The 16,573-nt window shown below is 43.8% G+C and overlaps 1 protein-coding gene across 2 annotated transcripts in view; it reads left to right on the top strand.

Moving 5' to 3' along the window:
* The window catches only part of GLI1 (GLI family zinc finger 1), a 142,006-nt gene that overhangs the window by 107,564 nt on the left and 17,869 nt on the right, over positions 1-16,573 (top strand). The window contains exons 2-6 of one of the 2 annotated variants that reach the window (XM_020778584.3): positions 8,148-8,331; positions 11,013-11,111; positions 13,636-13,831; positions 14,696-14,861; positions 15,170-15,277. In XM_020778584.3, the coding sequence (XP_020634243.3) occupies positions 8,235-8,331; positions 11,013-11,111; positions 13,636-13,831; positions 14,696-14,861; positions 15,170-15,277 (666 nt within the window). In that variant the 5' untranslated portion in view covers positions 8,148-8,234. The remainder of the gene's footprint in view (positions 1-8,147; positions 8,332-11,012; positions 11,112-13,635; positions 13,832-14,695; positions 14,862-15,169; positions 15,278-16,573) is intronic. The other variant, XM_072991180.2, reaches the window with a different exon arrangement.

The raw sequence follows: 16,573 nt of genomic DNA, 5'->3' as shown, positions 1-16,573 counted from the left end.
TTATCAAACTGTCAGAGCCATGGTGTCGGGGACCGAAATTAACTCTTTCCTCTGTATCTTTTCTACAATCTGAATAATCAACCTCCCTTCCCCTCCCTCAGCCCATGAAGCTACTGTTTGTCATGCTAGAGAAAATACATAGGTCTATGTGCACTTTGTTGTTTAGTTTACTAAATTGATCTGCCACTTTCATATTGTTAGTGGCATGCAATAAAACAAGGTTAAAAAGGAGTTGAACAGGCTGAGTTACACACACACACACACACACACACACACACACACACACACACACACACACACACACACACACACACACACACACACACACACACACACACACACACACACACACACACACACACACACACACACACACACACACACACACACACACACACACACACACACACACACACAAAGAGTGATTTAAATCCAGACCTGAAGCCAAAATAGACAAATGGCAAGCTTTGCAATTAGAGGTAGAACTGGTTTACTCAGCAAAGGATATATAATTATCTTCTAACCTCAAAAAGTGGCAGTTCACTTCTTAAGCAGGCTGCATAGCTGGACTGTTTAGCCACAAAATTACCCATTCTCCAGAATAAAAATATGTCTCCCCCTTCCAATTTCATTTTTCATTCTTTTTTTAAAAAAATTTTTTTGTAGTTTTCGTATTCCCTGGAAGATATTGGAGCAGAAATTGACCCTGGACTTGCCAAAGTTGCCGGCTGTCAATTTAGCCATTTGAACACTACCTATATAAGCATATGTATTGTAAAAAGAGATGTTTCCCACTTAAAAGACATATATGTGCCTTTCTTGATTACCATCTCCTCTTTAAGTGTGAATATCTGGGCACCAAGGTGCAAGAGAATATTATCTACCCTGTTTCCCCTAAAATACGACCTAACCTGAAAATAAGCCCTAGTATGATTTTTCAGGATGCTCGTAATATAAGCCCTACCCCAAAAATAAGTCCCAGTTGAGTGAAACCTCGCCCTCCACCACTGTGCAGCAGCCAGAAGATGACATGACCGCATTTGAATAAATGTAGATGGTTGTACATGACAAAAATAAAACATCACCTGAAAATAAGCCCTAATGTGTTTTTTGGAGCAAAAATTAATATAAGACCCTGTCTTGTTTTCAGGGAAACAGGGTATGTGTATCTATAGGCACGTAAATATGTGCAAATGCTTACAGGATGCCAGCTCCTGATTTTTATCATGTGTCTCAATTACATGGGGATTGTAGCGTTCTCTATTTATTTGATCTATGGTATATAATGTTATGTAATACAATGGTTTATGAATATGAATGTTGGTCAGAGTGTGAGATTAATAGAGTTCAAGTCAGTGTATGGAGATTAAGTCAGATAGAGTGAGAAAGAGAAATGTAAGAGTGTGTAGAGAGAAGGAGACAGTGTAATAGAGAGTGTAGTTTGGGGAAATTCTGAGGAATGATTAACTACTGAAGATATTCATGAATCAATCTATGTATTCAATAAGTCAAAGTTTTATTTAAAAGAACTTGAAGTGTGGACCTGAGTCTTTCTGAAGTAAATGGTGATTTAGAGATCACCTGGTGGCAGCGAGTGAAAAGAGTGAGGTTTGTTTGCCTTCGTGTGCTCAGGGGCTTGAAGGTCAAGCAAGGGGCACGAAGGTGGACGCCACAGGGATTTTGCAGGCATAAATGGGAATGAGACTAGAATTTAGCAAAGTTTTCTAGTTTTGTATTGCAGGTAATGGCAGGGACACTGCAACTGCAGTTAGCAAGCATTAGCAAAAAGCAGCCACACACTTCAGCATCTCGATGCTTGTCTGGGTTTGCGGGAGGCCATTAGAATGGGAGGAGAAGCTCCTTTGGATAACCTCTTTAATTGAGCTTTGGGCTTTAAAGGTTAAAAACAGCCTTTGAGATGAGGGAGGTATAGAATAAGACTGGCTGGCGGTGAAGATCGACAATAACTGGATAGCCCAGTGGTTTATGTCTTATGTCTCCACTGTGCCACCTTCACAGGGGCTGGACTTGATGATCCATGGAGTCCCTTCCAGCTTTGCAGTTTTAAGATGATGATGGTGATGATGATTACTATTATTATTGCAAAGTCTTAAGTGAATGATGACACACAGATACCTGCTTCACATTGCAAAACAATCTACTGATGCCTTCTGAATGTCTGTGAATGATGGGAATTTGGGGGAATTAGTATTTTCTGCTAGAGGTAGTGGCGGGAGTTCTACTTAGGGATCGAGCACACCTGCTAAAAGAACCCCAGTTATACCAATTTGGCTATTAGATTGTTTCATAAGTTTCTGTTCATATTGCACATTCATTTGCCCTGGCAATCGGTTTATTTCCCCCTTTGAGGGAGGGTTGTTTTCAATTGTACCCTGCTCTTCACAATACTTTGCAAAATTTTAAAAACCCGCTTCCTCCTCCCAGCACTGTTCAAAAGGGAAACAAAAAATGAAAGCCAAGAACTGAGAAGGAAAGAGATGCAGTGAAACAAGGAAAAGGAGACAAGTGAGGGAAGGAGGGAAGGGAAAAGGGGAGGAGGAGAGAAGACTTCTACTGCTTCATCAATATATCACCTTTGGTAATTAAAAAAATAACAAGGAGGGTCTGATTAATTCAAGAAACAGTAGTGAAAATGAATTGATATGAAATTTAAAAGCAGTGTGGCATGCTATAATGGTTCAAATAGAAAGAATGAATCAATATATATTTCATGTGACTGCTGGGGGGAAAAGTATTAGTACAACAGTGGTATGAAAATAATTGGTATAACTAGAGTTATTTTATCATGTGTAATTGAGCCCTTATGTTATACTTGAGTTAAGAGCTTTGGGGACTTTTGTCTACATTTCAGCAAATAGAAGAGAAGGGAGGATCACTCTTCCCACCCTTCAAACCTGCCGGCATCAGATCTCTGCCTCAATTCACTGATGCAACAAACCTCAATATTTAGAGACTTATAGTGACCCTAATAGAGTGCTTGAGGTAAGGGAGATACTGAAGGAGTTTTTACCAGTGACACCACCACCTCTCTGTGAGTTTCCATGGCTAAACAGGGATTCAAACCTGGTCTGATATGTCAGTCTCCCCGCTGCGTGCTGGGTATTGCAGTTAACCCATACCCTTTTCCACATCTGTGGTGAGATGTATTCCATTTATCTGTTGCAACTTTTCAGAAGTAGTTTTCCCTACTACTTTTCCCTATGGGGCAAATTGAGCACCGCCCTATCTGAGGCTCAGGCCTCTTGCCACCAGCCCTCTCCTATCCGCCTCCATACTAGAGATGGAAGTTAGGTACCATCTGGCTTCCCTTTCGGTGTGCTTTTCAGAGAGGCCCTCCATAGTGACCCTGCCTGAGCCCATGCCTTGTATCCCACTTGCTAACAGGATAATACACCTCTTGTTATTTGTTTGTTTGTTTATAATTTTATTGTTTTGTCTGTGTTTTTATTTTATCATGTTGTGGGCCACACAGAATAGTGTGTTGCACTAATGGGGGGGGCAGTATACAAATTGAATGAATGAATGAATGAATGAATGAATGAATGAATGAATGAATGTTGAGGAGAACAGAAAAAGAGCAGGGCAGTCGAGGACAGCACATTTTGGAGATTACTCATTCATAGAGTCACCATAATTCAGAAGTGACTTGATGGTACATAACACCACCACCACCACCATTTATCTAGGGGGAGGATCACTGCGATATGTCATATTTTTTTCTGCAGCCTGAGTTTGAACCTAAAAGTGGGTTTGGACTTGTTTATGAGTTATCTGGTGAGAAAGGCCAGATTACTCATAAATATGTTGAAACTTGCTTGTGGTTCAAGTATAAGTTGCAGAGAAAGTGTGAAATATCATAAGAAATCCTCCCCCTAAATCAATAAATTAGCACCACTTGACAAAACTGGGCAAAGAGCCTTGGAGATAAGAATGGGTAAGGGACATACAGTACCTGAAGTGAGGCAATGTGTGTAGTGGTTAGAACCCTAGATTAAAGACCAGAGAAACCTCAGTTCACATTTCCCCTGAGACAGGAATTTCATGTAGGATCAGTTGCTACCTCATAGCTCAACTCGCCTCACAGCGTGGTTGTGACAATTGTGGGAAAAAGAAACCTGTATATGCCACTCTTAATTCAGTAGTCACACTCTTGTACTGCAGTGAGTCATGGACTCTTTGTGCACGGCAGGAGAGGAAGCTGAACACCTTCCATATGCGTTGCCTCCGACGGATTTTTGGCATCACCTGGCAGGACAAAGTTCCAAACAGAGCAGTCCTAGAACGAGCTGGAATTTTCAGCATGAACACATTACTGAAACAGCGACGTCTACGTTGGCTCGGGCATGTCGTGAGAATGGCTGATGGTTGGATTCCAAAGGATCTCCTCTATGGAGAATTAGTGCAGGGAAAGCACCCCAGAGGGAGACCACAGCTGCGATACAAGGATATCTGCAAGCGAGATCCGAAGGCCATAGGAATGGACCTCAACAGATGGGAAAACCTGACATCTGAGCGTTCAGCCTGGAGGCAGGCGGTGCATCACGGCCTCTCCCAATTTGAAGAGACCCTTGCCCAGCAGACCGAGGCAAAGAGGAAGTCACAAAAGCAGCAAAACCAGGGAGCCGGACAGGGGACAGACTGGATTTGTCTTCAGTGTGGAAGGGACTGTCACTCTCGAATTGGCCTTCTCAGCCACACTAGGCGCTGTTCCAAGCCCTCCATACAGAGCACGCTACCATAGTCTTTCAAGACTGAAGGATGCCTAACTAACTAAAAAATTCAGTAGTGTTGGGAGTACAACTCCCATCAAGGCCAAGTGAACGTGGCCATAAGAAGGCATCTGGTCAAAGTGGTCAGAGGTAACTTAGCAATGAATCTGACTGGGACCATCAAATGTTGTGATCCTGGCTCCCTCTACTGGAAACCAGGAGGCATTGTTGGTTATTGAGGAACATTAGCTGAATCCAGCTGATCCAGCTAGACACATTCAGGGATCCAGGCAGGTTGGTTTTATATCCAGCTTTTCTCCCAGTGCCATTGGCTCACAGCCTGAATTGAAACAGTTAATTCAGTTTAATAGTATTAAAACACAATTAAATAAGTTGCCATGTTAAAAACAAGCAGTGACTTGAAAGAGTTTAAAGAACCATTTAAGAAAGGATGACACCCAGGATTAAAAGATCCCTCCTCCACATCCAGGCTTATCTCAGTAAAAAAAGAGATAATGGAGAGCAGGGAAGAGGCCAGATTAGCTTCCCCGGGAGGGGAGTCCTACAGCCTGAGAGCAACAGCCAAGAAGGCCCTCTCTTGTGTCCTTACCGAATATGCCTCTGATAGTGACAGAAGTGAGACAAATTATTCCACCTAAGATCTCAAGCTCCATGCCAACTTATACAGGGAGATGCTGCCCTTCAGGTCATCCAAACCCAAGCGGCGTAGGGCTTTATAGGTTCTGATCAACACCTTGAATCAATTGTTTCTGTTGCAAAGTTTTGAATTTGTAGTAAAATTCTCTTTTTGCTGTACAGGAGATGCACGGAGATCCACAAAGGAGGATAGCTACAAGTCCCCCATAGCCCACCCCTTTTTTTTCATTAACTGGCAGTTGAAGTCTCAGTAATTTACTCTGAGACATTTGTAGAGAAAGAATAAAAAACATTTCTTTTCTTACAGTTACTTGAAGTTACAGACTTGTGTGTCTTGCTTTCTTTACTGCACACATACTGTACAGCCAACTGAACAGATCAACAGCAAATAAGCAACTGCTAAAAATCTGGAAAAGAGACGGAAAGAGCTCTCAGAATGGTGGGACTCTCTTTGGGAGAGACAGTTGGCTAGTGTTGTATAAATAGACAGTCATCTCAGTCCAGAAAAGTCCATCCTAGTCACTCAAACAACAGACAGCATGTGAGGTTGAAAATAAAACTCCCAACAGTTTCCACATGTGAGCTTTTTGGCAATGCTAAGTACTGCTGATATGATGCAAAGGTTCCGCCCAGAATTTAATCTGGTAAGACATCAAGGTAAAGCATTAAAACAGTGCTTTACTGTGCCAGCTACAGCATATGGTTTCCACCCAGAATTGATGGGAATGCTTGAAGATAGTGGTTTTGTCATGAATCTAGCTTGCTTTGCTTCCAGAATTTGAGCGGGGGTGGTGGTGGTATTCCAGACATCATCTTCCATGTGTAACCCATATTTTCTCACTGTTCCTTTTACCTTTTTATTTCTACCTCAGGAGATCTACTAAACAGGGAAAGGGTAGAAGAAGGTAGAACAGCAGCTATACAATGTCCTTCTAATACAGAGACCCACAGAGGAGCATAGCTACACATTCCCCATATAATCCACCCCTTTCTTATTAACTGGCACTTAAGATCTCGATAACTCACTCTGAGACATTTGTGGGATAAAGCATTAAAAATGTTTCATTGCTTACAGCTCTGAACAGATCAACAGCAAATAAGACAACAGATTGCATCAGACAAAACAGAAGAAAAGAGCACAGAGCAGAGAGGCGGGGCTCTTTTTCAATTCAGAGACAGGAAGGAACAATTGGTTAGTGCGAGATAGATGGACAGTCAGCCCAGCCCCAGAAATGTCTCCCTTAGACACAGCATTTTGAAGTTGTAAAAGCCTCAGCAATAACAAGGTGTGTCTTTTTGTAGGAAAGGCCTTGGCATCCTGTCCAATTACTGTATGGGTGCTCCAAATATATTCCTGGGCGCAGAATTATTCTAATAAAATCCAGCTTTATGGTCAGTGTCCTGCTTCATCCGTGATTGCAAAAAGGGCGAATTCGTAAGCACTCCCCGGGATTCTTCTAGCTGCAGATTGTTCTGCTTTGGGAGATGGGCTCTGCAACCAGCCCCAACAGAGGGGCTGCAAGAGCAGGGAGATGCTCAACCCAATCCCCCCCCTTCCACTCTGAATGGGATACTACCTGTGGCCTTTTGCATCACACTTTTGTTTTAATAAAAATAAAAATAGATCCCATAATCTTGAAGACTGCCTGCCTTTCTTAAAATATGCTGTTTTATTGTTCCTCTTATTCCTATCCCGTGTGTGTGTGTGTGTGTGTGTGTGTGTGTGTGTGTGTGTGTGTGTGTGTGTGTGTGTGTGTGTGTGTGTGTGTGTGTGTGTGTGTGTGTGTGTGTGTGTGTGTGTGTGTGTGTGTGTGTGTGTGTGTGTGTAAAAAAGCCAGATTTATAACTATTGATGATTCAGCGGCTAAGTTTACAAATAGTGAATTTTCACTCCTGTTTTCTTAGAAAGAAGTTCCTTTGGACTCCCAAGTGAGTGTGTGTAGGATTGGACAATAAAGTACTGTTGCCATATGCCTGGGGGAAAGTGTGGGCTGGCTGTGGGCTGCATGCTGCTTCCCTAGGGCCTAAAATTGTCCCTCGGGAATGCCAGGTTTTGAATCTAAAATTGTTTTAATTGTTTTTTTAGAGACTTGTTTTGCGCTTCCTTCATAATGTTGGTATAGTTACGATGCGGAGAAGACTAATCAGAACAAATACTCATACCTGCCCCCCCCCCCCTTTTTAAAGCTGTTGAATAGACTCTATCTGACAATGGTCCTTTGTTTGGAAAACTCCTTTTCACTTTCTATTAGAAAACTGTGACCTCTCTGCTCTGCTTTGGTTTTCCTTGAAAGGCAGGTGGCATCATTTTGGCAGTAAATCAGGGGGAAGTACATATAGGGAACATTGGTGAATAGAGGAACCTGTGTGAGGCTTATGCTAGGTCCATCAAGGCAGAGTTCTCCTTCCACCTTCACGTTTCTGGCAAGACTAATTCCCAGACCCACCTGGAGTAGGAATGTGCAGATTTGTGCTTTTGGATGCTAACCTGGAGATGCTGAGGATGGAACGGGGATGTCCTGCAGACAAAGCATCCCTTCTGATGGTTTATCCCTGTCAGTCATGCAAAACTATAGTGCTTGGATGGATGGCAAAATAAGGTGGTCAAATTTCTGCAGCTGCTTTTATCTTCTTTGGGAGAGGGGTGTTATTCTACTCTGTTAAAGGGAGAGAGAAGATTGCCCAACGCTGATCAACTGGCTGGACTAAAAGTATGGTAAATGTATCTATAAAAGCATAAATGTACTCTGCCTCTTGCAGGTCTGGGTATTCCAGCAAGAACAGAGCTGCTCTCTGTGCTCCATTCTACCAGATGTACCGCTGACTGCACCTACCCTCTGATGAACCATGTTCAACCCAGTGAACCCACCAGTGAGCAATTATGTGGATCACTGCTACCTTCGGCCCCTCCATGGGCAGGGACAGCCCGGCACAATGGTGGAAGGTCAGTCTCTCCGCTGCAGCATCTGGGACATGCGGATGAGGAAGAACACCATCTGTCAGCTCAGCTCTCCATCCGAGCCATCTTTTTCTCCTTCCATTCCATCCTATACTAGAGTGGTCTTCAGACCATCTTAACATCTGAGGACCTTTTTCCGTACCCCATGTTGGTTGATTCTGCAAGGGTTTCCTGCATTTCTGAAAGGGAATTCTTTTATTTTACAGAGCTGGCTGTGGAATCCATGCCCCTTTAGATGTTGTTACAGTGTAACTCCCATCAGCCTTAGCTAACATAGCCAGTGGTGAAGGATTCTCTTTGTGGCACAGTAGTTAAACTGCAGTACTGCAGTCAGGATTCTACCCACATGCTGAATTCAATCTGGACAGGCTCAGGTAGCTGACTTGAAGTGGACTCAGCCTTCCATCCTTCCAGGGTCTGTTAATTGAATACCCAGCTTGCTGGGGATGGGGAGCAAAGTGTAGCCTACATAATTAATTAGTATAGCACCCAGATAATGCTTTAAGCGCTTGGAATGGCATCCTTCAGTCTCGAGAGACTATGGTAACATACTCTGTATGGAGGACTTGGAGAGTGTCCTCTCCAGAGCACGAAGCCTGTGTAAAATAATATGGAAGACAGGGTGTTACCCAAGCAGCAAATCCCCCCTCTCCATGTCACTGAAATAGTCTAATGGAAAGGCAAGAGCCAATACAACTGGTTCCAGCGATGTCGCAGGAGTTGCCAGAACGACACGAACTGCTTCTGGGACTCTGGCTCTGGATTTTGCCTCGAGGTTAACTCCTAAAGCCTTTACCATAAGTGGATATAGCCACAAGGCAGTGGAGGTTTGAAATTGGAGTTTTCCTTCTCCTAGATGGGCTGCCTTCCAAGGCTGACGAGCCCCACCTACCCGGTCTGCTCTCTTAATAGTGCAGAAGTATGATCTGACCCTTAAAAGTTTCTTACCCCCAGGTGTATGCAATGCTAATTGGCTTTCTTATTTACCAGATTAGGGTCAAAAATAGAATGAGAGAATTTTGCGCACCGTTAGGCGCGCGCTTCTGCTCACCTTCATTTAAAGCTAAAACCCTGCCCCCTCATACCATGTGGTCAGGGAAAACAGAGGTCAGCCTAGAAAAAACACCTCACCAAGATGGTTTACCCAAACATACCTGCCCTCCTGCCTCAGCCTCTTCTACTTTAAGCACTATGGTGCGGTATATAAGCAGTGCCCTTTTCTTCCCTTTGTAAGAGTTAAAGTCCAAAAACATCTGAAGGGGCAGGGTTGTCCACTGATGTGGAGAACATGAAGACAGGATACTGAAGGGGCGCCATGTTCAGCTTTAGGCACCTGAGAGGGTGCTTGTGCACACCAGAACACGAACCCCTGATGGTACATTCTGAAATAAAATTGGTAGTGGCAGGCAAGCCATTTTTTTAGGGAAGGCATGGCTACTGCAGTCATCAGCTGCTGAAAGCAACCTTAACAAGCTCTGGTTTTACCGCCAGGAGGATGGAGAGAGGTCCTTGTGGGTTGTTGTTGTTTGTTTTGTTTTGTTTTTAAATCAGCTGTCAAAGTGGCTTGGCTGGCTCTCCGTAACATGGGGGTTAGGCACAATTTGCTATTCTTCCTCTGGCAGCAAAATGTCTTGGGTTGGCCCTGCCGGGTAGCATGAGTCATGATCAAGGGTTCTGGGACCTGTGGGTTATACTACCTGGAGAGCACTATGTTGTCCCTGCCTCTGCCAGAAACCAGTTTCCCGCATCTTTTTCCAAACACTCTAACTCTACCCACTCTAACTCTACCCATCCACATGGACACCTATCCATCCACTCACCAGTCTATCCATCTTCAGTCCTGGATCTTAGGAAAGCAGGATTACTCTTCTCTAAGCTCCAGCAACATCTTCCATAGAGAAACTGCGATTGTTCTTGTTTCTTGGAGAGGAACCCTATAGAAATTGCTTTTATTGTTATGTGAGAGTGTCAGAAAACCCACAAGACAGCTGCCAGCTTGGTGGGTTTAAAGCAGGATTATAGAACTATACAGAGAATATTTAAAGTATTTATTTATTGAACTGATTATTTCGGTTCTGCTCAGGAAGCTTTCAGGGCGGATAGTTTCTAGGGGGAGAGTGCCACTGCTTATGGGATCAAGAGAATGTCATCCAGATACAGTTAGATCAGGGCAAGCTTAGGGAAACCACACAAATCTTTTTGGGGAAAGCAGTGGTCCTATGATGGAAGCTCTCCTCCCATTTCCCCCTAGGAATCCAGAATGGAGTGGCTGGAATCCTGGATAGGGAGCATCCCACACCACCACCGTATTTTGCTGTGGGGTTTACTTCGTCATCATACTCATAGGCAACTGCAATGTTTAGAGACACCAAATAGTAGATGTTGGGGGACAAACAACAGCAAAAAGCCATCATTACATGGCCTGCTTTTCAAATGTTCAGGCACTTTTGGTTACTGCTGGAATGGGGGGGATGTTTCTGACCAGTACGCCTCTTCTTCTGTCATCTTCCAGTCCCCATATTTCCATCTGCTGCCTGCTCCTACCCATCTCTCTTTTCTTCTCCATCGGTCGTCCAAGGCCACTTGAATCCTGAGCTGGAGCATCATAAGATCCTTATTGATCCAGCCCCTTCTCCCTCTTCATAGCTTTCCCTCTTCTTTTCTAGGAATCAGTGATTTGTCCTATTATCACCAGACCAACTCGGTGGGAAATCATCACACCTATGGGATGGTGCCTGGAGGCGAACACCCTTCTGATACAGATGGTGAGGTGGTTGAAGACAAACTGGACACATTGGGTTAATATGTGATAGAATCAGGCAGAGGATGGGGAGAGGGGAGGTACAGGAGGAAAATTAAATCAATGTAGGCAACAGATCTGACAGAAGAGATACATCGGCAAAAAGTGCATAAGGTGACACATTGCAAGTAATAAAGTTATTTTTAACATGTTGCTTTTGGGATAGCAAACAAAGGATGATGTTCGTTTTGCAAATAATTGAGCAGCTGCTAACATAGTTACTTGGCTCTGCTAACATATAAGGTATACTTTTCTGCTTATTTGGGACAGGGCTCAACATACATTTCAACTTTTATAAAAAAATCTGTAAAGCATGTAAGTGACCTTCCCCTAGAAATAATTTAATTTGAATTGGGATTATAAAATATTATTTTAAAACTCTGTTATAATTCTTAATGAAAACCTCATTATACCCGAAAAACAAAAATGGTTAAAATGTCATTAGATTCCTTTTATATTTCAGTATCCAAAATTTGGTTAAGTCTAGAGTTTAGAAGGCTCTGAGCTGTTCTGTCAATCCTTTTATCCTGCAATTTTTTACATCTTCCTTATAGATGTATCTGTTCATGTCGCATACAGCCACTCTAAGAGGAAAACAAACCCAGACATAGGACAATTATTTAAAAGCAGTGCAACTTGGAAAATGAGTACAAACATATGGGAAATATGGTTAAAACAGTGAATGTTAAAATGCCTCTTTAAAAAGTCTTGGAAAAGTTTCCTTACAAAAGGCTGTTTTATAAGGGCTGTGTCTGAGTTAAAGGGAAGTGAGTTCCTTAAACTTGGATCCAAACAGATCTAAGAAACAGATGGTCTACTACTTGATCTGGAAGTCACCTGGTTATCTTAGGAGATCAGGCTGGTTCATAGGAGGAAGTGCAAAGATGCCATGTCCTGATCCATGCCTTGGCTTCTCACACCAGAATCCTTTCCTCAGACCAGAGATGCTTTTGAAACTGTAACTCCCAAGTCCATCTACAAAGAAAGAGCCTGCTCAGCAGCTCCTAGCATGTGGAATGCCAGAGAGAGAGAGAGAGAGAGAGAGAGAGAGAGAATCTGCAGTGACTAAATGATGTTAATCTGTTCCGTCAAAATCGCTGTCTTGTGAAAACATCATTTAACGAAGCACGGTTCCCCATTGGAATGCATTGAAATCCATTTAATGCATTCCAATGGGGAAGAATCGTCGTCGTCCAGCAAAGATTGCCCATAGAGAAACCGTTTAGCGAAGCGCCGATCAGCTGTCAAAATCAACGTCTAGCGAAAAACGGTCCCCCCCCAAAAAAAACACACCGTCTTGCGAAGCATGGACCGAAACATCATCCAGCGAAAATCTCCCATAGGGAAAGCCGTTTTGCGAAGCACTATAGCACTCGCAAAAACCCATCGTCTAGCGATTTCCTCATCCTGCGAGGCAATTGTCTAGCGAGGCACCACTGTACTTGATATCCCTCTTAGTAGCGCTTAGATATATACTAAGATCATCCTCTCTGGGTGTGCATATGGTCCTTGATCTGGTCTCACTATTTAGGGGGATATGGCAATATCTTAACATTGCAACTTTTGAAAACTTCTTGGTTTTGGTTCTGCTGCCTGTATATTGTTTTTATTGTCACATTTGTGATTGTGTAAATTTATAGAATTCTCTCCCACCCCTTCTTTTTTGTATACATAATCTTCCAAGAAGGCACTATGTGAACATTCTAAATAAATAAATAAATAACTCCCTGAATCCTCTGGCCATGAACAGCCAGTATAGTTGAACCTCATGTGGTATCACATGTAAGGAAAAAAATATTCCAAATTCAATCTATGCTGTCAAAAATGACCCGACCCCCCCGGTCCCCTCTGAAACCTTCAAGAGCTATTGCCAGCCTCTGTGGATTGCATGGATCTAGAAATCCCAGTGGTCTGACTCAGCCTAAGGCTGTGACTCTGTGGTCAAATACCAGGGGATTTGCTTTGCCTATTAAAAAAAGGTATGGATTCAAAGTATTTTTTTACTGGCTGTAATGATGCAAAGGCTGGTTTGAATTGGTCTAGCCTTTTTGTGCCTGAAGCGGCTTTTTTTTCTCCTGCTACTGGGGGGCTTCTATTTTTTCAAGATGGAATAATTCAAATAGTTTTTTTCCCCATGTGGTTAATCATAATATGTTGTAAAAATGGGAGAGGGGAACATGTCTGTCAGCGGTGTTTTGGTAACACAGATAATTGGAGGATAATGTTCAGAACTGCGGAAATAAGCCCCTGCACTTCTTTCCTTTTCCTCAATCCTCTGAATTTTAAAAAGTTTTTTTTAAATTTTTTTTTAAACTTATATGAGATTAGTGCTACATCACCCTATTTAGCCTTATCACTGAGTCACTGTTATTGTTATTTCCCATATTTACTCTCCTGTCAGTTCTCTGTTGGATCGGCAGAGGTGTTGCCAAAGGAAGGGAAGGGAAGGAAGGATAGTCGCACTCTTAGTCTAAGCTGTTTCCTCTCAGGTACTCGCTTTTCAACCCCTCGAAGCACTGCCAAGCTGACCAAGAAGCGAGCTCTGTCGATCTCCCCACTCTCAGACGCCAGCATCGACCTCCAGACGGTCATCCGCACCTCTCCCAATTCCCTAGTGGCCTACATCAACTCCCGCTGTGCCTCAAGTGGGGGCTCCTATGGACACCTCTCTATTGGTACTGTCAGGTAAGTGGTGAGCCTCCACTGACCCGGTGGCCTACAGACATCTTGGGCCATAAAGCCCATCATCCCCAGCCAATGTGGGCAACGACTGAGTGTTGTGAGGGCTGCACTTTAAAGGAATCCTAGGTGGGAAACATGGGATTGGTGAAAGGGATGCCTCTCACCACCACCACCCCTATTCTCAAAATTGCAATGGGAGACATATAAGTTTCTGTGCTGAGCCTTCTATGGGGCAGATGATATCCAGAAGCATCCTGACATCATTGGCCCTCCGTTCCTTGGTTACATGCGTGTTTCCTCCAGTCTGGGAGATACCATGTGCATTGAAGCTGACTTCAAGGCCTAAGCGCAGGCTGCCAGAATATTCTTGCATCTGGAGGCTGCATCTGGGAATCTGTCCTGCCTTGTCCTTTTTCAGGAAGGGGGAAGCTCCCTGATGTGGATTCCTGATCAGAGAGATAGACATGGGGTGAGCATACTGCCACACTGTTACTTCTGGTCCAAGACTCTCCTACACACCAATTATCCTCCCAATTGAGACGGGTGGAGGAAGGCAAAAACACCACTCTTCTCTGTTTGGAGATGATGGGGGCAGTGGCAGTTTCTTCTCCCTGCAGGAGTGGAGCTTTGGAGAGGGAGGTTCCCCCAGGGCTGAGCTGGAGATTTTCCCTCCCTCCCTGTAAATAGCATGTCAATAGTGGTGTGGCTCCCAAAGAGTAAACCTGGAGCTTCTGTCCTTTGAGACAGAGGAGCAGAAGATAAAAGCTTTGACTGGAGTTTCAACAAGACAGTTCAACAAGCGCAGATACAAGTTTGATAAATCTTCCCTTATTGTTGGATCATTCCTTCTTCTTTTGTCTCCTGCAGTCCTTCCCTAGGGTTCCAGAGCTCAATGGGCCACCAGAAAGCTCAGGGGATGTCATTTGGCCACAGTGCACCCATAGCCCCATGTGGCTCTCACGAACACATGCCTGGCAGGCCAGGAATGATGCACCATATGCCACCTCCCCGCGGGATCCTGAAGCATTGCCAGGTACGTAGGCATCAAATCCACCCTCCCACCCTTCCTGATACGCCACTTCTAAAGGATGTGAATAACCCTATATACCATAACATGGCTAGAGGAAAAAACAGATCTCCCCCAACCCCCATCCCCCCGAGTTGAACTCAGGGCTGACTTAGCGCTCTATGCAGGTCCTTAAAGCGATTTGTCCTTTAGTTTGGGGGACGAAGATTGGTGTGGTGGGACTGCAGGAAGAAAGAGGGGGAAAGAGCCTTAGGGAGAGGGCAAAGTTGGAGTGAACACAACCACCTGGACCTCTTGCCTTCTTTTGGCTGCAGCTGAAGTCTGAGCCCAGCCTGGGTGGCCATCGGGATGCCCTGAGTGCCAAGTGCCTGGAGGAGTGCTCGGAGGGGGACATTTCCAGCCCAGCCTCTACAGGGACACAGGTAACACCAGGCCACAGCGACCTGCTCGTATATACACAGCAAGGGAACCCTCTCCACAATCCCCGTCTAGCCTTGTCTAGACTAAGAGTGGGTTGGCGGGAAAGAAAGAAAGAAAGAAAGAAAGAGAGGCTCACAACCAGGGCTGCAGAGAAAGATCAGGATGCTTTGGTCTTGTTATGAGCGTTGCAGTCTCACCGTTGCACTGCAGGGTCAACGCTATTGCCTCTTAAGTCGTTTCTTCCTGAGAGAAGATCTAGAGTTTAGAAAATCATTTTGGGAGATGAAAGTTTCTAGTAAGCATCACAGGGTTCCTGGGACACATTTGGGGAATTGTAACCCCCAGTTCTCTTCATGAGAAGAGAAGACTCCCTGGAAAAAAACACTGATGTTGGGAAAGTGTGAAGGCAAGAGGAAAAGGGGACGACCGAGGATGAGATGGCTGGACAGTGTCTGCAAAACAACCAACATGAACCTGACACAACTCCGGGAGGCAGTAGAAGACAGGAGGGCCTGGCGTGCTCTGGTCCATAGGGTCACAAAGAGCCGGACACGACTAAACGACTAAACAACAACAAACCCCCAAAGCCAACTATTCTAAACTCTGGAAAAAAAAACCCGCAGTCTACATGAGAATGAGACCACTACACTGTATACTGGCTTTCTCAGGAACTTGCTAGTTGTCTGTGTATAGACAGGGCCTGGTCTGTGAGAGATATTCAGATATGATATTTATGATTTTAAGTTATAACTTTCCTTTATCTCTGTATTCTTTTGCTTTGGTGTTGTGACTGCCCTATAAATTCAGTCTTTAATATATTCAATATCTTTCACTGTTCACAGACTGTAATAATAATAAACTAAACTAAACCCTTACAAGCTGTACTACATCTTACATATTAGGACCCCATGGCCACTGGGGACTTGTTCCAAACTTCCCATGGATACTTGAAACTGAATAATAGTGAATGACAGTAATGAAAATAGAGTTTTTGTTCTCTGGATTTTTTTTTTCTTTTAGTATTTTTAATGTTTTCAGACCATGGATAACCAGTGGATACTGATCCTGTGGACAAAGGGGTTCTGTTGTACTTATTGTACAGAAAGCCATTTAGTTCTCCTACTTCTTAGGAATCCCCCCCCCCAAAAAAAAAACCAGGATAGCTGAAGAGATGCAGAGCACTCAGTTCTCTGTCAGGCGTCTCTTTTCATGTACTTCTGTGAGGCAGAGTTATACTCGTAAAGAAGGAAGAACTATTGGCTGGACTTTTTCATTTCTTTGCCTCTTGATTGGTTCAT

The sequence above is a fragment of the Pogona vitticeps genome, chromosome 2 (assembly GCF_051106095.1).
Source record: "Pogona vitticeps strain Pit_001003342236 chromosome 2, PviZW2.1, whole genome shotgun sequence".
Lineage (NCBI taxonomy): Eukaryota > Metazoa > Chordata > Lepidosauria > Squamata > Agamidae > Pogona > Pogona vitticeps.
Note: the sequence above shows the minus strand (reverse complement) of the source record. Positions and strands in the feature narration are given on the sequence as shown.